Consider the following 25,602-nt stretch of genomic DNA (forward strand, 5'->3'; position numbering starts at 1 on the left):
CGTCTGCATACAACTGTTGTGACACATTTCCCATAACAACACAACTGCCAGTGCCTCTTATCTCGCCTGCCCAGCGGTTTCACCACTTAACCCCTTCCTTGCTGCACCTCACCAGCTTTTGCATTTAGCTCAAAGTTCTCAGCTGCAATAGAATAAGAGGAAGTGAAGCTTTGAAGAGGGAGGAGGAGGAGGGGGGGTTGTTCATATCTATACATGCTTGAAAGAAAAAAAAAAAAAAAAGATTTTCCACTGTAAAACTACCGGAGGCTAAAATGTTCAACATGCTAATTTGAAGTAAGCACGGGCCAATTGGGGAGAGGCAAGGGAAGGTTTGTGTGGGCGGGCAGTATTTGGGTGCTGTAGCCAGCCAATGAGGAAGCTGCAGGTAATGAAGACTAATAAAGAGACGTTTAGCGGAGGCTCTTGAAGTGAGGGAGCTGTGTGTGTGCGCGGAGGAGAAACTTGTGAGGGCTGATAGTTCTCAGTCATGACTAGGAGGAGGGCACAGCTGGACGAGTCAGTGTAGACACAGAGAGGCGGCTCCCTCACTACAGCTCACCTTACACCAGAGGAGGCACACAAGGTGCAGCGGGACTTCTCCACACAAGACCATAGAGAAGCTCTCTCCGTACATAGAGGGACCTCTCTCCGTACACGACCATAGAGAAGCTCTCATCGTACCTAGAGGGACCTCTCTTCGTACATAGAGGGAGCTCTCTCCGTACATAGAGGAACCTCTTCGTACACGGTCATAGAGAAGCTCTCTCCGTACATAGAGGGACCTCTCCGGACACAGCAAGGTCCCACCATGGACAGCGCGCACGCCAAGCCCGTGTGTGAGGCGCTCCGACACTTCGAGGTGAATGAGAACTGCGGACTGAGCAGCGAGCAGGTCCGGAGGAGCAAAGAAAAGTATGGAGCGAACGGTGAGTGAGTCCCCGTGCTGTCACCTCATAGTGATAGATTATCATTAGGTGCAGGCTATTGCTTGACTTGTGTCACTTCTTCTTCCATGTGATCATTAGGCCTGTCTAAGGAGGATGTAAGGAGTGTAACTAGTGACAGAGGGTCCCCTATAGAAGATGACGAATGCTTGTGTGTCAATAGATGTGTGTAGTGACAAAACTGGAGGAGCCTTGCTGGACAGGAAGTCCTGAATAACAAGGGTTCTCCCCAATCTAGCAGAATAGGAGCTGGTTCTACATTCATTGTCAGGACCTGACAGCTGCTCTTCTTCTCACCTCTGGTCCACCACAACAAAGCAGGTTGCTGTTTAGGTCATAAACCTTAATCATCTGATCCAAACACTCCTCACAGAATCAAATATATGATCAGATCTTAGAAATTGAGAAAATATACATAAGGTGTCAAGCAAAACTGATCAATCTAAGCCAAAAGGATTCTGATTGGTTTAGATGGAAAGTGCAATCGTAGGAAAGTAGATCGATCATTCAATATGATGCATATATGGTATATCAATCTCCTCTTTTTCGATCTGATTGTTTTGGACAGTAATTAAGTGTTTACTAATGTTCTGAAAATGTTCATTTGCTACAATACAACTCCTGGAAGTGTTGTAGTGTACAGTAAAACCTTGGATTGCGATCATAATTTGTTCCAGAAACATGCTTGGAATCCAAAGCACTTGTATATCAAAGCATTTTTTTTACAGGGTATACAAGAGAAGAGAGGCGCCTCTAAGTGTAGCAATAAGTTGCTAAAAGTTGTACCTTCATTAAATGTAACCATATTGCTACACTTGGAGACTCCTCTTCTTTTATTTTATTTTTTTTATACTCAGTTGTGACATGACACTACTCTTATATCAATACATCGCTTGTATATCAAGGCAAAATGTATTAAAACATTTTGCTTGTCTTGCAAAACGCACTCAAACCAAGGTTTTACTGTATTCGTATTGTGTTTTTGAATGACATTGTATGATCTGGTATTGTCCCATCGGATAATATTGTATGACCTCCTATCGTGTGCGTTTTCTAATGATCAGATTATCGTATGGTTGCTTTGAAAGTGGTGTGTGTGTGTGTGTGTGTGTGTGTTTTGTTTTTTTTCTTCTCTAAAGGCTGGGTTCACATTCAATGGAGCCGGTTCACACATCTCCGGAGCGGCTCCGGTGCTAATTGCACAGGAGTCCTGTGCGTCTTTTGGTCCGTTTCAGGTCCGAATTCAGACTGAAATCTGAACCGAGACGGTGGACAGGGACACACCAGACCCCTGTTGTGAGCCGCTCCGTGCTGCAGTGTGAACCCTAAACTGCATGGGAATTGCATAGTATCGCCTAGCCGCAAAGCCTTCACGGTTCGCCATGCCATTGAGATGACCAAAATGTACAATCTTCCTTTTTAGGGTTTTTTTCACACTAGGCATTGCATGTGAATCGCACAGGAGCGCTTAGTGGTTCCTGTGTAATTCACATGCAGTTCTGTGCAGTGTTTTTTTTAGCCCTATTCATTTTGAATGGGCTGAAATTGCAGCACACCAAGAGTAGTGCATGCGCTACTTTTGGAAACTCGCTGCAACCTGGATTGAGTGGTACTTTTGTGCCATGCAATCTAGTGCAGGCAAACACACTGCATTTGTGACCTGCCTTTAGGGTGTCAGTAACTTATTGACAACCTGCTGAAGATCAGAGTGCGTTTTGAACACTGTTCAGGAAACGCATGGAATGCAGGTTTCCTGCACTGCGTTCTGATGTGACCACGCCAGATGCAGTCTAATGTATTCCACTGGCCCTAGTTCACACCAGTGCAATGTGTTCTAGTGAAGTATATCTTTCTGTATGGAACAAAACATGGTATGCACTTGAACGCACATTTGTTCTGAAATTCTTTAAGTGTCCAAATTAAAAGCGGGGGGGGGGGGGGGGAGCACTAATGGAAAAGGGGCAAAGCCTTGGAAGTCACATGTCTCTGCAAATCCCCATGAAAAGGTATATGACAGCCTCAGTTTGGGGGGGAGTGGCCTGATTGGAGCCCATGCTAAGGTTGTCATAAACCTTCTTATGGGGATTTGCAGAGATGTGAGACTTCCAGGGCTTTTCCCTTGGATGTCTAGCGCTGGGACGAGCTCTGTACTTGTCTGCACCCCAGGTGTATGCTACATAAGGCTACTTTCACATTGAGGCGTTTTACAGGCGCTATAGTGCTAAAGATAGCACGTGTAAAGCACCTCTTGTCACTCCCGTGTGAAAGCCAGAGGACTTATACACTGGAGCGGTGCACTTGCAGAATGTTCAAGAAGTCCTGCAAGCAGCATCAATGGGCAAAAGCGTTAAAGTGTGCTTTTTAATCCTTTATTCAGCCGCTAGCGGGGTTTAAAAGCACCCTACTAGCGGCTGAAAAGCTCTTCTAATACGACGGTAAATCACCGCTAACACTAGCGGCGCTTTACCGCTGACGCCCCTGCGCCTCAGTGTGAAAGTGCCCTAAGAGGACCCGGTGGAGCCTTGAGTGGCACCTGTCAGTTTAGTTTGGGGCATAGGGCAAAAACATGGAACATATCAAAACACTTATAAATGCATATGCATCTAGAACTTGTGTGGGTCGTGTCTGCATATTTGCATGCGCACTGCAGCCCATTCATTTAAATAGGCTTCTGTATCTGTGAGGAAACACTGGGGGGGGGAAGTATCTGACCCTTTTTTTTAAAAACGCAGGCACATACAATTAATTTTGTAGATTTACCAAAACTATGAAATCTGAGGACCTTCCCTAACTATACAATTGATTTGTAGCCTGACAGGTAGGCCAACCAGTTGGTAGATCTAAAGAAGATTGTACAATCGGACTGGAATGGGTGTGTTGAGCTTAAAGGTGATTGTATAATCAGATTGCATAGTGTACAGCCTGCTTAATTCCCCGTTCAAACCTGTGCAATTTGTGGAATGGCATAACATTGTCTGTGAGGCTTTTACACACACATGCAATGCGCTTCTGGGTGGTTTGGAAGAAGATGCAGGTGCTTCTTCTGCAGATTTAGTGTCAGACTTCAATAGGAGCTTTCCTGGAGATCCTGCCAGTAACAGCACTTTTTGTAATTGATTACCAATGCTAAGCCACTGCCCTCCAATTAGCAGCAGCATTGTCCCTGTTGTATACACACTCTTTCATTTGGCTGCCTGTCTGGCTATTAGAATGACAGCCCGATGACTGACTGAAGGCACTTGCACGTCAGACTGCCAACAGTGGCAGTGGCTTACTGCTGTCACCCCATGACAAGAGGTGCTTTCCAGGAAAGATTCTTTTCCAGGATTTCCAGTAAAGGAGTTGGCAAAGTTTGCAGTATACAGTGACGCATGATGCCACATATGAGTGATAGATTTTGGGTTTACATACACTTTTTAAATGTACTTAAAACAAAGAACAATAAATAAATATAATGCAGCTTACCAGTCCTCAAATGTGGTAGCTGTATTTGTACTCCCCCCTTAATTTACCTGATGATCGCAGCAGTAAAACACTCCCTGCCTTCGATCCCTTTCACACTGGGGCGCTTTTCAGGTGTTTTAGCACTATACAATCTCCTCAAGCCTCCCCAGTGTGAAAGCCTGAGTGCTTTCACACTGAGACTGTGCACTTGCAGGACCAAAAAAAAAAAAGTCCTGCAAGCAGCGTCTTTGGGACAGAGACACACCGCTCCTAAACTGCCCCTGCCATTGAAATCAATGGGCACCGCTACCGAAGCACCTGCAAAGCGCTTTGCAGGGGCTTTAAACCCCTTGTTGACCCATTCTTTGGGGTTAAAAGCACCCTGCACAGCGCCAATAAAGCACCGCTAAAACGACTGCGCTAGCAGTGTGAAAGGGGTCTTGGGATGACTGCACTTGTTGTCGCCCTAGGACAGGAAATGTTAGGATTGTACAATACTACCACTCTTCTTTTCTTTATAACATTGTTTAGAGGTGTTCTGTAGTCCTCAGATACCTTGGCACAGGGTAACTGAGAAGAGTGCAGCACAGTCAGAGAACAGGAAGTTTTCAGCTCACAAGATATTTTTTTTTTTTTTTGTAGGAACCACCCTTTTTAATGCACTTATTGTGCACATAAAACACAACGGTTTTAATTGTATATTTTATTAATCAATAAAAAAAAAAGCAAGTAAGAAACGTTTGTTAGAGCTAGAAACAATTTAATTTTAAAGATTGTGATACTCCCAGCACTCAGATTTACTTCTTTTGTAACCTGGGTCCCCAGAGACTCGTCACATCAGGACAAGATTTTACCAGAGAGAGTCTTTTGTCTTTCCTGTTCTTCTGTTGAAGAGAACCTGTTATTAGCAAAACACTGACATTTCCTTCTAAAAATGCTAGTTGCCTGGCTGTTCTGTTCTTCTGGTTTCAGTACAGTACCTGATCTGGAATAAGATAAGGACTTCAGACTTTTGTCTATCTACATAATTGGATTTATTTCAAGTACAGTAAAACCTTGGTTTGCGAGCATAATTTGTTCCAGAAACATGTTTGTATTCAAAAGCACCTGTATATCAAAGCATTTTTTTTACAGGGTATAAAAGAGAAGAGATGCACCTCTAAGTGTAGCAATAAGATGCTAAATGTTGAACCTTCATTACATGTAACCATATTTCTACACTTAGAGGCTCCTCTCTTCTTTTATACTTGGTGACATGATGCTACTCTTATATCAAGACATCGCTTGTTTTTGAAGGCAAAATTTATGAAAACATTTTGCTTGTCTTGCAAAACGCTCTCAAACCAAGGTTTTACTGTACTTATATGGTGATGACAATTTACATAGTGCTTTACATATGTATTCACGTCAGTCCCTGCCCTAAAGGAGCTTAGGACCCTAACTCTTATTCATTCATTCATTCATTCACATACTAGGGCCAATTTATACATGGACCAATTAACCTACCAGCATGTCCTTGTGACTAGTATGAAAACCAGAGGGCCAGCATAACTCGGACAGCTAGCTTTTCAAGGAATGCTGGCAGTTCCTACATAAAATTGTGTCTGTACACATGTAACATTTGTGCTAATGTTACACGTGTACAGCGCAAATGTACCTTATTTGTTAGGAGGTATGTGCCTTTTTCCACCTAACCTCCTTGGTATTCAGAAACAATAGCATACATTTACAGCACAAATGTTTACACAGTTACAGGGTTAAATGCAGTCCATACACAGAAGCATGGGTACAGATTTTTCTATTGAATTTTTAACAGAGCATGGAGTTGTGTGTATGGGCCCAAAGCATAACTTTTGGCTGATCTATCTTTAAACAAAAATTGACACATTGCCAATCAAACTGAAGCATAACGTCCTTATTTTTATTTAAAAATAAAATTTCCCCAAAATGATTCATAAACGCAGTCTGACTTCTAAACCTAACTTTTCGTGTCCTAATCTGTACTCTGCACCTGTGGTGTTCGGAGGGTGCTGTCAGGTGTTGGTGCAAGGTCACGCAAGAGCCATTGATGCTAGTAAACCTTTAAATTACAAAATTAATGCACAGACTCTTTACTGAGCCTGTGAATAGTGGATCAGCTCTATGGGAGCACATGGGAAGTGCTCGGAGCCTGTCAGGCAGGCGGCATATTTTTTCACAGGCGTGACAAGCTCTTGTGTGATTCTAGATGTAGGAGTTTTCTGATTCATACACATGTTTATGTAATAAGTCATCTAAAGTGTGTTATCTGTGAATGTATAGGCAATTTCAAAACCTGAAATGTTGTGTGAAAAAGAAGGCTATTGTTAGATGGTGTCTGTCATTTTCAATTTGCCTTAGCTAGAAGACAAAACTTGCTAACATAAAAATGTTTCTATAAAATGTCAGTTTGAAACGCCCAATTATTTAAAAATAGAAACTTCCTTTTCTTTATGGCAATGTTTTTAAGTAAGCATAGGTTCACGCACTGTGCTCTGACCCAACTGAAAGTGTCAATATACATAATGCGTTTATTTTTTTTTATTTATTTTTTACTCCAGGTAAAATATGCAATTGGGGGTGTGTCTTATTTCTAACCTACCCTTCTTTTTTTTTTTTTTTTTATCAGAACTGACTTATAATGTTACATACATAAGCCACGATCTTCAGCAAGATTATTAATAAAACCTTGAGCAAAGGGAAAAATAGTGGTGTTGGCTTTCATTGAATAATCTGCTCTTTGCAAATGACAGCTGGATTCTCATCATAGCACCACTTTTCCTTTCTGTCGGGTTTCTTCAAGCGTTGCAGAATTATAGCTAGTCATGTTTAGATTTTATTATATATGAAATAGTGTGGCAGTTCTTTAACAAAAATGTATTCCATCTTTATGAATACGTCAACATGTTGCTTATAACTGCAAGTATTGACTTGGCAAATAGCCCTGGTATCTTTATTTCCATTTTAGGCAGATGCCTTTGGCCCATAGGTGCTCCTGTAATGGAATATGTACATTGTTATGTTGCATATAACTTTTCATGTATTCTTAAAGCGGTTGTATAGTTAAATTTTTTATTTTTTGCCACCTGTAAAGGAAAAGGCATAATGAGCCTTTTCCTTTTCATAATGAGCCATAATGCACCGCATACTAGCTCATTATGAAATACTTACCTTAGATTGAGGCGTCGGTACCTCCTGCCGGTCCACACAGAGGGAGATATTTCCCTTTGGCGTGTCTTCCGGGTATCACGGCTCCAGCACTGCGCGTGGCTGGAGCCGCGATGTCGTCGCTCCTTATTATAGGCTTACCTGTAGGTAAAAATAAAAAATTAGACTATACAACCACTTTAACTACTATGCCAGCAGAACTTCTGGGGAGTAAGCCAGCAGATTTTTGAATGTAGGTAGGTAACAAACACCAAGAGTATTAAGGAATGTGTATTACGGCATGTGGGAACTCTTGTGTATCTATTTTTCAGCTTGACATGTATAAAGGAATGGCTACTTCACTGTATAGTAGCATTTCTCCGATACCAATACTGGTGCCGCTACTAAGCATATGCACGGTTACTTGTGCAAATGCTCCGATACTAAAACTGATACCTTCAAGTCCGAAGACTGACTGGGTTCACATACTGTATGTGTGGGACCGGTTTTAATGCGATTTATAAAAAAAATCCAGTGCAATTTCGTTCAGAGTGTGAATCTTTAAAGTGTATGACACTGGAAATCGCACCTGAACCAGATTGAAAATCGTACTTTACTCTTTTTAAAATTGCACTGTGGCTGGCACATACTCTATTCTACCAAAAGTATTGAAATGCCTGCCTTTACATACACATGAACTTTAGAGGCATTCCCGTCTTAGTCCGTAGGGTTCAATATTGAGTTGGGTCACCCTGGGCAGCTTCAACTCTTCTATACTGGGAAGGCTGTCCAAGAGGTTTAGGAGTGTGTCTATGGAAATGTTTGACCATTCTTCCAGAAGCACATTTGTGAGATCAGGCACTGATGTTGGGTGTCTTATTTGGTTGAGGTCAGGACTCTGTGCAGGCCAGTCAAGTTCCTCCACCCCCTAACTCGCTCATCCATGTCTTTATGGACCTTGCTTTGTGCACTGGTCCAAATCATTTGGTGGAGGAGGGATTATGGTGGCGCGGTTGTTTTTCAGGGGTTGGGCTTGGCCCCTTCATTTCAGTGAAGGGAACTCTTAAGACTTCAGCATACTAAGACATTTTAGACCATTTCATGCTCCCAACTTTGTGGGAACAGTTTGGGGATTGCCCCTTCCTGTTCCATCATGTCTGCACATAGATGAACACGTTTGGGGTGGAGGAACATGACTGGCCTACAGAGTCCTGACCTAAAACTGATAGAACACCTTTGGGATGAACTGGAGCAGATACTGTGAGCCCAGCCTTATTGTCCAACCTCAGTGCCTGACCTCACAAATGTGTTTCTGGAAGAATGGTCAAACCTTCTCATAGACACAATTCTAAACCTTGTGGACGGCCTTCCCAGAAGAGGTGAAGGTGTTATAGCTGCAAAGGGTGGGCCAACTTAATATTGAACCCTACGACTGGGATGCCATTATTTGCATAAATGGGAACCGGGGCTAAACATAGGTATTGGTAAATGGTATCCGTGAATACTTGAGAAAAAGTATCAGTACTTTTAAAACCTACTGTTTATTATCTATGGGTAGTAATGAGCACTGGCGTAGCAAGGGGGGGGGGGGGCAGGGGGTGCTGTGGCCCCGGGCGAGACATTTAGGGTGGCGACTTTCCGTGCCTCCTCATTTTAATTCCCCGTGTCACCGACACTGATGTCCGCCGGACTGGCCAGCGGTTGTTTAATATCCAGCGAGCGCCCTGTGATTGGGCATATGGGGGTCATGTGAGGAGTGGGGCTGGAAGTCCCGCCTCTGCACATGACCGCATACGCCCAATCACAGAGCGCCGGGAAAGTCTGAACATGGCGGCGGGAGAAAGTGTGAGCCGCCGTCTTCCCCTCCGCTCTGGTGCTCTGCGGTACGGCGCTGTGTGGAGGGAGTTACAGCATGGAGCGGGCTGCGGGTGGATGGCTCTGTCGGCCGGCGGGGAAGAGAGTCGAGACTCCGAAGCAGTTCTGGGGTCCTGTCCGTCCTGAGGAGAGTCTCTGGAGAAGAGCAGACAGAGAGGTAAGGAGGACTGCATTTTCACCAAGCTGGGGGGAGGGGGGTGCGAGTATTACAGGAAGTAGGAGTTAGGTGGGTCGGTGCAGGTGTCGGTGCAGGTGTCGGTGGTCAGTGCCATTACCGGTTGAACTTTCACATATACACGATTGGCGGCTCTATAGCCTGCCAATTGTGTATATGTGCTGGCTGCGTGCCCCCCTACCCCCTCCAGTACTACCGCCGCCCCCCCTCCTGACCCCTCACCTTTAATCCCGAGATCCGCTGCCCCATCTGCGGCCCAGGACCGGCTCGGGAGGGTGTCAGGAGGTAAGATGGGAGGGAGACCAGCATCTTCCTCCTTGCTGATCTCCCTCCAGGCTGTGAATGCAGAAGTGATGTGTATTACATCCGCATTCACCTGTCAGTCATCTGGCTGCTATAGCCAGAGAGAAGAAGCAGATCTGTGCTTCATCAGCTTCTTTTGGGGTCCCCAGGTGACATTAGGGGTCCTAGAGACCCCTAATGTCTCCATAAAGAGTACCTGTCGGTGTACCTGTGCTATTATATAGGGGGATTTTTATCCCCCTATGTAATAGCAATGACATCAAGTGTAAAAAAAAAAAAACATAAAAAGAGTGAAAAAAAAAATAAGTAACTATAAAAAAAAAGCTCCAAAATGTTTAAGTCCCCCACGTTTACGCACATATAAACGTGGATGTTTATGTAAGGGGGGGCGAATTTATTTATTTATTTTTTTTTTGCCCCGGGCCCCCAGAACACTGGTTACGCCACTGGTAATGAGAGTGAACGAGACAGAGTATATACTCTATCTCTCATACACACGTGTGTTCAGGCTATCTCTAGCACCATCCTACGAACAGGTGCATAAATGCCTAGAAGGGGCACTCCCTGTGTCTGGGTGTTGTCATTTTTCCTGCAGGTATAATGCAGAGCAACTTAACATGTTCAGTGTGTGAAATGGGAACGCTAGCCAGTTTTTAGCCCAGCAGAATTGTAATTAATAGAATACTTCACCTGAAGCATTGTGTTTTAAGCTTGTGAAATGGTTTATTGGGCAAATTGCCTCATTGTTTCTACAGATGTAATGACCTGCAAGTTCCTCATACAGTACTAAATGTGAATAGTAAAATGTTTTAATTTTTTAGGTGTTTAAAACTTTCAGTAAGCATTTACTTATTCTGTAAAATTTAGAGCAGGACTAAACCCAAGAACTAAAATAGCAGGTACACTTTAATTAGCTGGTGTAAATTCATAAGTCCTTACGGTATTTGATATCGACTGTTTTTTATGTTTTTAATTAAAAAAGTACTTTGGTCTTTGGAGGTTTCTGTTCGGGTATTTTCTGTCATGTGGTAAACAGGGGCTCTTGGCTTTCAATGGAGACGATAAGTGGCTGTGTTAACATATATTGCGTATGGTTTACTGTTGTCAATATTAACAAACTTGCCATATCCAAATGCAATTGCTGGAGCACATTCCTGTAGACAGGAATTGGCTGTATTTTCCTTCCAATGGTATAATAAAAGGAATTTGCAGCCAGTGAGCAGAGAGCCAGGAGAAGCTGCGGTGTGTCTATCAACACACAGCATGACTCGGGATCGAGCCCACACGAGTGCCACCATAGCAAGCAGTTCATTATGGGAGCACCTGGCAGGGAGGAGGTAACAGCAGGTGGGGGGATCCTCTCCAATCACCACTGTCACATTTTAAAATCTGTGTGGCTGTGCAGGATTCTACCCACGGAGCCGCATAATTTGACAAAGTTCTGTGAATCGATAAACTACAAGTTTGTCTCCTCTTTGGAAGTTGGATTTTAGTTCTCGGTAAACTGTGAGTGTGCTAGAGCAGTGGTCATCAACCTTGTCCTGCAGGGCCCACTAACAGGCCAGGTTTTATGTATTACCTTGGGGAGATAAAGTCTAGAATACTGCAATCACTGAGGAGCAAATGATATCAGCTGTGATGTATTTCAGTTATCTTGCAAACCTGGCCTGTTAGTGGGCCCTGCAGGACAAGGTTGATGACCATTGTGCTAGAGCGCATCCTTGTAGTTCATAGATTTTTTTTTTTTTTTTTTTTTTCTGCACTTCAGTATCGGGAGGCAAACTTTTGTGTTGTGTTTTTTTTTTTTTTTTCCTGTCAGATAAAAAAAATCTATGTTTTTTTTTTTTTTTGTTTTCTGCTATCTGTGCCATGTTGGAGAGATTTACCTTTACTTCCTTTCCCATGGCCAAAACAGGAAGTGAGAGGCTTTCTTTGCAAATTAGGGGAATCCCTTGACCTCCACCACCATGTCATCAGGACTAGTGAAGCCCTAGGAAGGTTTCCCCTTTATTACTTGTAATACCTTACCACTCATAGGCAAAACTTATTTTTTTTGTTTTGGATAATTTCTACTTTTAAAAGAAAGGTAAAGTCTTAGTTTTTTACCTTGATGCATTAAGGTGAAAAACCTTCTGTGGTGCAGCTGCCCCCCAGAGCCCCCCTTTTACTTAAACTAGAGCTGGGGAAAAAAAATTACGATTTTATTTTGCTTTGAATGAAGATCGCAATGTAACATATTTCACATTTTTATATATACTTTTTTTTTTTTTTTTGTTTGTTTTTAATTAAAGTGTAAAGTGTTCCCAGAAAATTGCATTTTAAAAAGACTGCTGCGCAAATACAGTGTAATATAAAATTATCATGTAATATTTTATTCTCTACGGTCTCTGCTAAAAAAATGTATGCATGTGTGTGTTCTAAGTAAATTTCTATTAAATTATTTTTAAGTGGTTAAACTTCCCTCATTTACAGACCGAAGTTCATTCCTTTTGATCTAAAGAACAAAACCTTTACAATGTTTATAGTTAGCTGGCTGAGGAATGTTGTGAAACTTGGCAGACTGCCTGGTGTTTTGGGGGTGTGTTTTTTTTTTGTTTTTGTTTTTTTTTCCACTTTAATGCATGCGTGTAACATGCTTTTGATTATTAAGCTACCCACACACAGCAGTTGAAAAAATGTGCATTACCCACAGAACTCAGAGCTGTACAACATACCATATACAATGTGGTGTTCTTGGCCATATTGTACAATGCATTTTTGGAATAGCATTGCAGCACAACTCGCATATAAACCATGGGCATTGCCATCTCGTGTGTGTGTGTGTGTGTGGCCACTTTTGTACAAGTAATAGAGCTCTCAACCCACGTTCACATTGGGCTGATTTGGCATGCGATTTGACATTCACTTCTAGTTCTAGCCACATGTATGAAGGCCTGGGCACTTGATCTTTTTATTTTATCTAGAGCTGTAATTCACCCTTTCGAATACCCACTACACATGCCAGAAGACTCGCCACATAAGTTGGCATTTCAGTATAAGTCTACTTTAAAGTTGTCGTGTGCACACTGTGTGTTAGGAACAAGTGCAAAATCATGCTTTATCCTGACGTACAGAAATGTGCTGCCCTTCAGCAGACACACAGCAGTGCCATTAATTGCACCCCCAAGCACCTTTTAATGTACACAGTGCATTAGTGCAGTATATCTGCTACGTATTCCTGAAGATTTCGGGTATAGGTGTCAGAGGCAGGAGCTGGGGGGGGGGGGGGGGGGGTTAAATGTTACAGGAAAGAGGAGAAATGCTCTGTTTTCAAAGAGTAACGGAACAGAGGCCTGCCACTTGTTGCCATAACAAGAGTTGCATGAGGAGTCGATCGCCATAGTTAAGTCTAATATTCTAGGCTAAACAGCTTGGGAGAAGGGGCTGACTTTTGTTGGGTCTCCTGAAATATATGAAAGGTATCCAGTATAGTCTGAACTCCAAAATGTGGAGGATTGTTCACCCACATTTTCCCATATTCGGTAGTTTTCTGTTAATTGTTCCTATATAATAATAAAAAAAATTATCGATCTATCTTGTAATGAGAATATTCTGAACATTTTAAAAGTGGGTTTAATACCTTCTCTTTTTTTTTTTTTTTTTTAAAGAGGAGTTCCACACAAGTGGAAGCTCCGCTGATCTGCCCCCCCCTCCAGTGTCACATTTTGGCACCTTGCAGGTGGGGAATGGGTAATTGTCCCCACTTCCAGGTGACCTGGATGCGGCAAGGCCCCCCTGAAGTTCATCCCCCTCTCATTCCCTGCCGCCAGGCCATTTACAAAGCTCAGCAGGGAACCGGCTGTGAAGTCGCAAGGCTTCACTGCCTATTTCCCTTCAAGGCAATGGCAGCGGCAGCACCTGAGAGCCGATGGAAACGTCAGTTGGGGTGCCAGTATCGTTGGATTTCAGGACAGGTAACAGGACAGGTAAGTGTCCCAATATTAAACATCAGCAGCTACAGTATTTGTAGCTGCTGACTTTTTTAAATGTTTTGTGGGGGGACTGGAGCTCCGCTTTAATAAGGTATTTCTTGAGTGAGAAACTTATATAGCGCAACACATGTGAACTGAATCGCCTCTGGGCACTTAGTATCCGTTCCCTACTGTCCTTTGCCTTCAGAAAAGATGGAGTTTGAGTTTTTTTCTGAAGGCCAGGTGAATCTCCTCCATTCGGATGCTGGTTGGTAGAGCGTTCCATAGTCTAGGTCAGGGATATGCAATTAGTGGCCCTCCAGCTGTTGCAGAATTACAAGTCCCATGAGGCATAGCAAGACTTTGACAGCCACAAGCATGACACCCAGAGGCAGAGGCATGATGGGACTTGTAGTTCTGCAACAGCTGGAGGTCCGCTAATTGCATATCCCTGGTCTAGGTCCTTGGTCTGCAAATCTTCGTTCTCCTTTGGACTTGTATCTGGCTTTGAGTATCTGGAGTAGATTTTGGTTGGTGGATCGGAGAACGCGATTGGGGTTGTGACTTTTACATTTTTCACATAGATATTGGGGGGGCATTTCCTTGAACACACTTGCGCGTCAATCAGATTGATTCCCGTGTTTTTTTTTTTTCTCCCAGTCACGAGTCGAGCGGCTGTATTTTGAACGACTTGCAGACGAGTGATTTGGTATTTTGGGAGTCCGAGGTAGAGGGCATTTGCATAGTCTTTTCTGGAGTTGATAATTGTTCCCACAACGACTGCAATGTCTTCTTTCGGGATAAAGGGGACGAGTCTACGTAGTAGGCGCAGCAGATGGTGGGATCCACTGACTACTGACCCTATCTGTGCATTCATTGTCATGTGGGTGTCAAAAGTGACTCTGAGATATTTGACTTTGGTACTAGGGGTGATGATTTGTCCCAGAATGGGCGGCGGTGTCCATCTTGGTGCGGGAAGTCCTTTTTCGGTTGGTGTGAAACAGAAGTTCTGTTTTTGAGCCGTTGAGTTTAAGGTAACTCTTCGTCATCCAATTTTCTATCAATGATCCTTATTGTTGGTGTGAAAATATAGTTGCGTGTCATCCGCGTAGGAGTGGTAGTTACTTCTGGTTACTGATTTCAAAAAGAGGGCGGAGATAGATATTTAATACAGGCGACAAGGGGGATCCCTGAGGGACTTTGCATGACACTATGCGTTTTTCAGATGTGACAGGACCTAGTTTTCCAAGAAGTAGAACCAGGGTAAATCTGAGTCCGCGACTCTAGCTACTTCAGCTAGGCGGGTCAGTAATTGTGGTCTGCAGTATCAAATGCTGCGCTTAGGTCCAACAGTACCAGAAGACAGGATTCTCCTTATTTAAGGGTTTACTGAAAATCTATTAACTGTAATTAACAAATTTTGCATTACGTATTTTCAACAGCCTACATCGCGTGTGCCTAACCTGCGAGCCGCATGCAGCTCAAGGTCAGCTATGACTGCAGCCCAAGACAAAATTGTAAACTTAATGTGTTTTTTCCTTTCCAAAGAAAATATCCCACTCTTCACAACCGCGCCTTTATTCATATCATCAATTTATCACCAGGACCTCCATTTGTGAGCAACTATTTTCAAGGATGAAGCATGCAAAGGGCCAAAATATCCAATGAGTATCTTAAGAATGGCTACTACCTCCATCAAACCCAGATATAGATGCGTTGGTTTGTCAAATATCACACTAGGTTTATGTTGCCCTCCTTTTTTACTTTTATAATAAAGATTGTTGTGATCCGCCCTACTTTTTTTTTGCTCACCAGCTATCCTTGTTCGTGTATTTTATGTGTGGCCCAAGACCATTCCTCTTCTTCCATTGTGGCCCAGGAAGGTCAAAAGGTTGGATACCCCTGGTGTACATGATTCATGTGAACTGTTACTGGTAGAAACAGCAACTGGCAAAAGCCATGCTAATTATGCTGCTAAAAGAGCAGAAACCTTTCCATAATTTGCCACCGAAAAATAACTGGTTTGCAGTAAAGTTTAAAACGTGCAAAAAACAAGCTTTTCTTCATTCTTTTAGTCTTGCTTGGTTGTGAAAGTAGACACCTGAAAGAGGATGCATTGAAATAAGCTGTCAAAGTGTTACTAACCTGCAAGAGTAAAATCTGTCTGTATATATAGAATGGCATGCTTGTTATACTCACTATGGAACTTAAAGCGGTTGTAAACCCGCATCAAATAATTTTTTTTTTTCCCTGCAAGGTAAGAGTCATAATGAGCTAATATGTAGAGGTCGACCGATATGGGTTTTTCTCCGGCCGATGCCGATATTTAGAAACCGTGGCGGCCGATAGCTGATTTATGATGCCGATATGTTAAGCCAATTTTTCAGGCGCTTTTTTTAGTTATTTTTTTATTTGTTAAAGTATATTTTTTCACAAAAAAATGTGTTTGAAAGACCGCTGCGCAAATACCGTGTAACATTAAATATTGCAGCAATCGCTATTTTATTTCCTAGGGTCTCTGCTAAAAAAAAAATATATGTTTGGGGGTTCCAAGTGATTTTCTAGCAGAAAATATAGGATTTTTACTTGTAAGCAACAAGTGTCAAAAAAGATTTGGCCTTTAAATGGTTAAACTGAGAACTCTCCTACACGGAGTTTAGTTCATTGATAAGTAGCAACATTGTATATCTTTCTCAAAACTTGGCAGGCTTGCCCAGGAGAGGGAGAGAAGTCTTCTACGGGAAGCTTCAGGCAACTTGCATTGACTTCTATTACAGAAGCTTTTTGCAAGTCGCGGTGCTGGAGTTTAAATCGGCTTTTTTAAAGCACAAATCGGCCGATGCCGATTAATTTAAAAACGCCAAATATCGGCCAGCCGATATATCGGTCGACCTCTACTAATATGCACCGCATATTGGCTCATTATGAAATACTTACCTCGGAACGAGGTGTGTAAAACTTACCTGGTTCACGCCGAGCGAGAAATCATCTTGCTCCGGCGTGTCTTCCGGGTATCGCCACTCCAGCGCTGTGATTGGCGATGACGTCACTCCCGCGCGTGGGAGATTTAAATTCGGCAAGGTCCGGCGGCTGCCGGTCCTTTAGCCGAGGATCCCCCCTGCGCATGCGCCGCTGACGTCAGCGGCGCATTGCGAGGGGAATATCTCCTAAACCGTGCAGGTTTAGGAGATATTCTTTATACCTACAGGTAAGCCTTATTATAGGCTTACCTGTAGGTAAAAGTTTACAACCACTTTAAGGGGTTAGTTAATCCTCTGTATTGGGAAACTGAATCGGCGTTCGGTCTATCGTGGACGAGCAGGAGTCAGGGCTTTGTTACAGTAGACGGCCGCCTTTGACAGAACACCGCCGAACAGTTGCATGACACAGCGGGAGACCGTAAACAAGGTGAGGCTGCAGTGTACCATAGGCTTATACTCGAGTCAATATGTTTTGCCATTTTTTTTTGTGTAGTAAAATTGGGTGCCTCGGCTTATATTCGGGTCAGCTTATACTCAAGTATATACGGTACATGTAAAACTTTATGTAGGAGGATTTGTTTCATCCCTGTATCATCTGAGGCTGTTCAATTTACTGGATATATGTGAGGGTTTACATGCACTTTATTCATACAGTACATCGGTGGTTCTCAACCATGTCCCCAAGTGCCCCCAACAGGCCACAGGTGCTTTAAATCTGACCCAATGGCTTGCTATTTTATCTAAGCGAAATTCCTAAGCCCAGATTCACACTGGGCTGCCTGAGTGAAGCCGTGCGAGTTCAGCTGAACTCGCAGGATTTCACTCCCGCTTGTCAGTTGCGATTTCGGCCGCGATTTGCAAAAAGTACAGAAACAATTTTTTTTAAACTGGTATAGCGCCGCAATTTCAGCATTGCACCGTTTTAGGATGGTGCCATTGCCGCCGATTTGACATGTCAAATCGACCAGTGTGAACCAGGGCTTAAAAAAATGGTCTGTTGGGGGTACTTGAGGACAGGGTTGAGAACCACTGCAGTACACACAGGACATGTAAATTGTATTAATAAGCCATGGGTTATATGCAGACTATCTTCAGACGAGAAGTTTTAGTCCCTTTTCACACTTGTAGCACGATTTTGGACAGCAAAATCGTATGACAACTCATTCTTCATGATTTTCAATGACTACCATTCATACTGGCACAACTTTAAGTTGTGCCGTCTTCAAAGTAGTTCCTGCATTAATTTTTTTCTGAAGTTGGATTCCGTATTAACAGATCCTACTTTGGCATGCGACTTGTGCATGAAGGGGAACTCCACGCCAATTTTTTGGAAAAAAAACGGCATTGGTTCCCCCCTTCATGAGCATACCCTTCATATGGATTTTAAGGGGAGCCCCACGATGAAGAAATTACGTGGGCCCCCCCCCCCCAAAATCCATACCAGACCTTTATCCGAGCACCGGCCGGTCAGGAAAGGGGGTGTGGACGGGTGAGCACCCCCCCCCTCCTGAGCCGTACCAGGCCGCATGCCCTCAACATGGGGGGGTCAAAAATTAGCGTGGAGTTCCCCCTAATTATTGGGGGATCAAAGTCGCGTCCCTGCTCATTGAAGTCGTACTTCAAGTTGTGGGGCAAAGTTGAATCCACAGTCGTATGACTGTCTTGTCAAAATCGCGCGACTTTGTCGCACAAGTATGAAAAGGGCCTTAGTCTGTGTGTATATATATATATATACACACTGCACAGTGGCACTTCTTTTGTTCTGTGAATCTGTTTTGTGTACATTTTTATTTATTTTTTCTCTTGTATGCATGCTGCACGGCTTGGTTGTCCTGTATGGGGTGTAATGGTGTTTCTGGTCTCAATTTGTATGCATGGATGCCACACAGCACTACTCCTCCTCGTTCTGCATGTTGGATGTCATTTTCAGTTCTTTGTGTTTTTAATGGACGGTACCACCCACCATCCTGAAAGTGTATCTTGGCATCTGTTTTGTTTTTGCTTTGCACTGTACAGCTTCCCCTTTATTTAAAAATATATATATATATATATACAGCCCTCTAATATTTTGTGTTCTAAGAAATCCCTCTTGTGTGCATTGGGGCTTTTTGTGTCTAAAATCTCAGCTTATTTTAGAGGCCGTAATTAAAGGATAAAAACGGGATAAATGCTCTATTCATTAACGCTGGGATTGTTAAACAGGCTCCGGAATCTACGTTACCGAAGCAAGGTAAACAATGTAAGGGGACAGACATTGACACTAGCTGTTCTGGTATGCAGTTACACTTAAAGCAATACTAAACCTAAAACCAAAAATTAATATATTGCAGCTTACCAACTAATCACTAGATGGGATTAGTTGGGCTTTTTTCCCTTGTGTTTTCACTTAGTGATCTGGCCAGTTATACACCTTGTGTATTAGAGTGCCCCCACTCTGGATGAAGAACAGGGGGCATATTTGAACAGCAGCATTGTCTGTCTGGGGCAAGGGGAGTATTGGATGTACTATCAAAATTAAATGCACTAACCAAAAAAAATGCATTAATGAATTGCATATAGCATGTCAATGAGTTGTGTTGTGTTTTTATGCGTTTAGGAGGCATTTATAAAAGATTGTCTAAAGCTTTCAACCCCCCTTTTTTTTCCATTTTCACTGTGTCTAAGGCAGAGGGGTGCTCAACCCCAAGGTCCACAGAGCCCTCTGAGGGACTTGCGACCTCATGCTTTGGGATGGTGGTCATCAATGCAAGATTTTTGATGAACAACTTGCCGACCCTCCATCCCAGAGCATCAAAGTACATTGAGCCGGTGCCCGCAGCAAAGGAAGAAAAGGGAGCAGGAGTCCTATCCAGTGTAGAAGTCTTTGGCTCAGTCTTAACACAAAACCCAGCTAACCCGCAGGAGCACTGCATGGGTAAACCATCAGCACATCGGCCCTATAGCGGGCTTGGCACCGTAAGGGCTTGTTTACATTTTCAGTTTAGTCAGTTTCAAAGAATTTTCATTCAAATCTTATTAGTGATTTTTTTTTTTTGCAGCCATCGAAATTGGATTGACTTGGCATGTTGAATTATTTTTTTTTTTTTTTTTTTAAACCATGCCTATGGAGATCTTTAGGGGTCAAAATTTGTCTTCATTCCACGAACAGGTGCAATTCTAAAGCATGACATGTTGGGTATCAATTTACTCGACATAACATTATCTTTCACAATACTCTAATTTTTTATATAACCTGCACACTGTGCAGGGACTGCCCTGTCTTTTCTCTGCTCTCCCATATGGGGGGATCGGATGAACACAGACATACGGTCCGCAGGTGTGAAAGGGGCCTAAGTCAGTGTATTTTTTTTTTTTTTCCCCAAAAAAAAGACTGCTGACATAGTAATGCAACAACCGCTGATTTATTCTCTGGGGTGTCTGGAGGGGAAAAAAAATTATTTGTAGCAAAAAAGGATTTTAACTTGTGAACAAGTTTAAAAAATAGGGCTAGTCTTTAAGTACATTTTTTTTTTTTTTTCCAAAAAAATTACAACTTCAAAAAAACTTGCCATGCCTCTCTTGCTAAATACATTGGACTGTCTGCTTTCCAAAAGGGGGTAATTTTGGGGGTATTTGTACTATCCTGGCATTTTCAGGCCTGAAGAAATAAGATATGCCATCAGTAAATCAGGATTGATAAATGTCTCTAGATGTATCCCATAGTTTGTGGACTTTCACGCATTCTAAATAATATTCACTGATTTGCATTATTTTCACCTTTTTTACCTAAATTTAGGAAAGATTATTTAGAAATATAACAAACACTTTTTTTGCTAAATGAAACAAAGAAGAAAACCCAGTTTGTGATTAAATGCCACCAAAAGAAAGCTCTTGTTTGAACAAAATTATAAATATTTTATTTGGGTGCAGTGTTGCATGACCGTGCCATTGTCATTCAAAGTGTGACAGCGCTGCAAACTTGCCCTGTATTGAAGGGTTAATTCTACTGGAGAATTTTGGTGCTGGTGAGATGAATAAAAAATCTATGCCAACTGATGAAAGGAACATAAAGGCAGCCTAATTGTTGTGTCTATTAGACCATTTGCTTTTATGTTGCAGAACAGGCATCGGCTTTGCAGGGGACTTGGTTCACTCTAGCGCGCATTGTACGCTCAGGTTGCAGGTGAGGGAATTGCATCGAAACCTGCAACCAAATCGCACTGGTCTTGTGAGGCATGCAGGGCTTCCATTCATTCTGATCAGTCCCCCCACGCACCTCAGTCCACAGTGCGAATGTTGGTGCAGGAACAGCAGGGGCAAAAAGATAATGTGATTTTCGTGCGGCCGCGTTTAAAAAAAAAAAAAAGTGCATGCACTTTTGTGCATTTTTCACACGGCACAGCAACCTGTTCAAATTAATGAGCTGTTGTGTCCAAACAAATGTTTTTTTTGCCTTTCTAAGCTTCAGTAGCGCACAGCAAATGCTTTTTCTTTATACCGGTATGATCTAGGCCCTATTGTAGGGGGATACCTGTAATTGGGGGTGTGGTGTGTGTGTGTGTGTGTGTGTGTGTGTGTGTGTAAAACTTGGAGATTATCTATCTAAGTCCTTGTATATGCTTAATGCATTTAATGGGTACATTTGTTTGTTGCATATTTGCTTGTCTCTGTAGGTTTATGCAGTCTGATGTGTTATATGCTGAATTTCCTGTTTCTTTATCCAGAATCCTAGTTTATTTCCATAGGGTTTGTTTTCTCTTCGAAGGTTCCTTTTTTAGTATATAACTTCCAACCACTGTGAAAGTATGCTAGTTTTGCATGTGCTAATTTCCCTATAAGCAAAAAAAGATCTTATTTGGATTCAAAACACATCCTTTATTTGCATTGCAAAATAATCTAGGGTATGTTTTACAGATTATACGTGTGTGTGTGTGTGTGTGTGTGTGTATATGTAGACTAATGTTTGAATGCTAAGGGCAAATTTTGAACTTTCTGATAAATTTTGTTATTTTAAATGTACTAATCCCAAAAACGTTTTTTTTTTTTTTTTAATTGCAACTTGCCTATTACTAGATACGATGGCTTCATTTGTTTCCTATTTTAGGCTTTTTTCTTTTTTTCCCTTCTATATGCATCTGCTGATCCAGCCAGCAAGTTTGTTGCTTTTGAGACGCACTATCAAATGTATCAGTTTACATGGTTGAGACAAACCTTCAAAAGTGCCAGGGGCGATTTTAAAATGACCGATTTTTTTTTTTTGTTTATTCATGCAAAACCTTTATTGCAAAAGGGTAAAAATAGCTGTTTGCTGTAACTGATTTATCAACGATTCATGCTAAAACAGTTAACACTACCCTCCCCCAGATTGACCTTGCTGGTGTTAGCTTTGCTGCCTCTTCTCATTCCTCCAGAGTTGTCTCATTAATACAGGAGGTGTGTTGCTGGCCAGATCACCAGGTGAAAACGGGGAAGAACACTAAAACAAACTGATGCAGTCACATCTAATGATTGGTAAGCTGCAATATACCATATATACTCAAGTATAAGCCGACCCGAGTATAAGCCGAGGTACCTAATTTTACCACAAAACTGGGAAAACTTATTGACTCGAGTATAAGCCTAGGGTCAACAATGCCCATTTGCAACCTCACTGCTCCCAGCCTCACTGTGGCAGAGTCAGTGAACCTGAAATTGACAGGCTGCGGGCACCCATTCATTAAGTCGCGGTCTCCTCCTGGTCCCTTCCACGATGGGTGTTTCTCAGCAGACACGGTTCCGCCTATCACGGGCGTTCTCGCATCCTCGGACTCGGTGATTGGCGGAACACTGAACAGTGTCTGCTGGGAAACTGAGTCAGAGGATGAGAGAACGTCTGTGATAGGCGGAACTGTGTCGGCTGAGAAACTCCTTTCACTGAAGGGACCAGGAGGAGACCGCGACTTTTAAACAATGGACGCCCGCAGCCTGTCAATTTCAGGTACACTGACTCGAGTCTAAGCCGAGGGGGGTATTTCCAGCCTTAAATGGCTGAAAAACTCGGCTTATACTCGAGTATATACGGTAATACATTCTTGGGTTTAATACCGCTTTAAAGTGGTTGTAAAGGCTTAAGTTTAGTACGAAAGCTCCCCCCAATACTTACCTGAGCCCCATCTCGATCCAGCGTTGTGCACAAGAGCAGTGGCTCTCCTGGATATCTCCCTCCTGATTGGATGCGATGCATCAGCTATTGGTTCCCGCTGCTGTCAATCACAGCCAGTGAGGCAGGTGTGGGGCTGAGCTGCAGAAAGCCGGCTTAGGAGCTAGCACACAGGGGTGCCCCCATTGCAAACGGCTTGCTATGGGGACACTTTGCAAGGGAGAGGGGCCCTGAGCACCAGCAGGGGACACGAGAAGAGGATCGGGACGGTCCTGTGCAAAATGATTGCACAGAGCATTTAAATATGACATGTTTATTTTTTTTTGTTTCCTTTTTAATAATCGCTTTAATTTGTTAAATTTAAATAATTGCCATTCAACCTTGAACAGGGTGGTTGGTTTCTGTAGGTTCAAAATCACTTGGTGCTCAAAGTTGAAAATTGTGTTAAAACCAAATTCTATTTTTTAATGCCTCCCTACCCTGAGGATACCTCCAATGCAATGCTTATATTATGTGTAGAATACTTCTGTTTTTCCAGCAGTATTTTTGAGTAGTCGCATGATAAACCTTGGTCCTTTTTCCTCTACTTCCTATGGAAGCTGTAGCCAGTACTGAATGCTGCAGAGGATGTTCGTGTAGTGCATTAAAACTGCTCACAATAAGTAATTTAGGGCCGCTTTCATACTGAAAGTGCTGCTATTTTTGGCTGTGATTTACTGTCATTTTTGGCTGTTAGCGGGGAGCTTTTAACCCCCGCTTGTGGCCTGAAAAGGGGGTTAAAAGCGGTGCTGCATCGCTTTTTCGGCGGCGCTGCACATTGATTTCTATGGGCAGGGGCGCTTTAGGAGTGGTGAGTTTACCACTCCTAAAGCGCTGCAAAGAAGTTGATGGCTGACGCTCTGCCAGCGCAGAGCCCCAGTGTGAAAGCACTTGGAGTTTCACACTGGGTATGGAGCTGAGGCTTTTTTCAGGCACTTTACAGGTGCTATTTTTAGCGCAAAAGCGCCTGAAAAACACCTCCAGTGTGAAAGGGGTCTATCTAGCTCAAAGAATGGTGATGCAGGACAGAGGTGGGCAAAGAGGAGAGTGGTGAAATACAAGCTGTACCTAGTGTGTGTGTGTGTGTGTGTGTCAGTATGACATTAAAGCCCACCCCCCGCGCCTCCACATACCGGTGTACGGCCAGCATAAAGCGTAAATAAACCCACTATTTTAACCACTTTCGCAAAACTGCTATTTTCAAGGCATCTAGTGATTGAAGTTTCCAGTGTTCTGTCAGCCCTTAACTGAACTTTCAAACCCTTACATGGCTGGTGTCACAGCCAATCACATGTGCAGCATTATGGCAACTGCTGACCTAAATCAAGGCTAAGGTGGTACTGTCCTCAGATATAGGATAGGAGGGTTTAGTTTTGCCTTAATATAGATCAAGCTCACAGTTCAGTCCTATTAAAAATGATTGCCTTTTGCTTCCCCTCAAGCCACCGGTTATTTTTGCTATGCTGTCTAATTTGCCATTGAAATCTACAGAATCTAGTTCTATACTCATACCCGCTCTGGACATGTTAGGTTGTTCTCTATTCTTGGAATTGTGCCTAAAATCAGAGCCACTAGAGGCCAGTCAGCTGACTGCTTTAGGATTTACTGTTGCTGAAGGGGCAAGAAAACGACAGGAATGACAGACTGTGCGGACGGAACACTGATTGGGGAGAGAGAAAAGAAAAGCAGGAGAGGTGATGGCAAACTCTGCTGCAAGGGAGGCAGTAAAGAGTTAAACTTCCTTTCATGCCATTTATTGTATACAATTGTGGTGCTAGCTTTGATTGGTCAGTGATCACATGGTAGAGACAGGGCCAATCACAGCCCCCCTGTACCATGTGATTAACTTTGGCCAATTACAGCTAATCGCAACAAAGGACACAATACATCCTGACCACTTCCCCAGAGTAGTAAAGTGTTACTATGGTAACACTATATTTTTCTCTGGACAGTGTTAAAAAAAAAACAAAAAAAACAAAAAAAAAATTTAAGAAAATTTATAAAAATATATATATATATATTTTTTTTGTTCATACAGTCGTCTGTCAGTGATCACTGCCATACCAGTTATATAACGCTATACTGCACTGGTGTATAGTCTCTTTTGTGTTTAACTCCTTCCCTGTCATTTACACAGTAATCAGTGCATTTTTTTTATAGCACTGATTGCTGTATAAATGACACTGGTCCTAAAATTATGTCCGATATGTCGCAGTCATAATAAAAATTGCAGAAAAAAATTAATAACAAAAATGCTATAAATCTATCCCCTATTTTGTAGACGCTATGACTTTTGCACAAACCACTCAATATACGCTTATTGCGATTTTTACCAAAAATATGTAGAATACATATCGGCCTAAACTGAGATCTATATAATTAGTATAGTAAAAAATATTGCACTTTTTTTTTTTTTTTTTTTTTTTTTTTATTATAGCGTAAAAAATAAACCGTAGAGGTGATCAAATACCACCAAAAGAAAGCTCTATTTGTGGGGGGGAAAAAAAGGACCTACATTTTTGTTTGGGTGCAACATAGCACGACCACGCAATTGTCAGTTAAAACAACGCAGTGCCATATCGCAAAAAGTGCTCTGGGGGTAAATTCT

General features: G+C 42.5%; 1 protein-coding gene across 2 annotated transcripts in view; it reads left to right on the forward strand.

Moving 5' to 3' along the window:
* The first annotated feature begins 393 nt into the window (after positions 1-393).
* The window catches only part of ATP2A3 (ATPase sarcoplasmic/endoplasmic reticulum Ca2+ transporting 3), a 262,677-nt gene continuing 237,468 nt past the window's right edge, over positions 394-25,602 (forward strand). Inside the window, exon 1 of one of the 2 annotated variants that reach the window (XM_040336717.1) lies at positions 394-926. In XM_040336717.1, coding sequence (XP_040192651.1) covers positions 809-926 — 118 coding nt within the window. In that variant the 5' untranslated portion in view covers positions 394-808. The remainder of the gene's footprint in view (positions 927-25,602) is intronic. The other variant, XM_040336716.1, reaches the window with a different exon arrangement.

This window comes from Rana temporaria, chromosome 2 (assembly GCF_905171775.1).
Source record: "Rana temporaria chromosome 2, aRanTem1.1, whole genome shotgun sequence".
Classification (NCBI taxonomy): domain Eukaryota; kingdom Metazoa; phylum Chordata; class Amphibia; order Anura; family Ranidae; genus Rana; species Rana temporaria.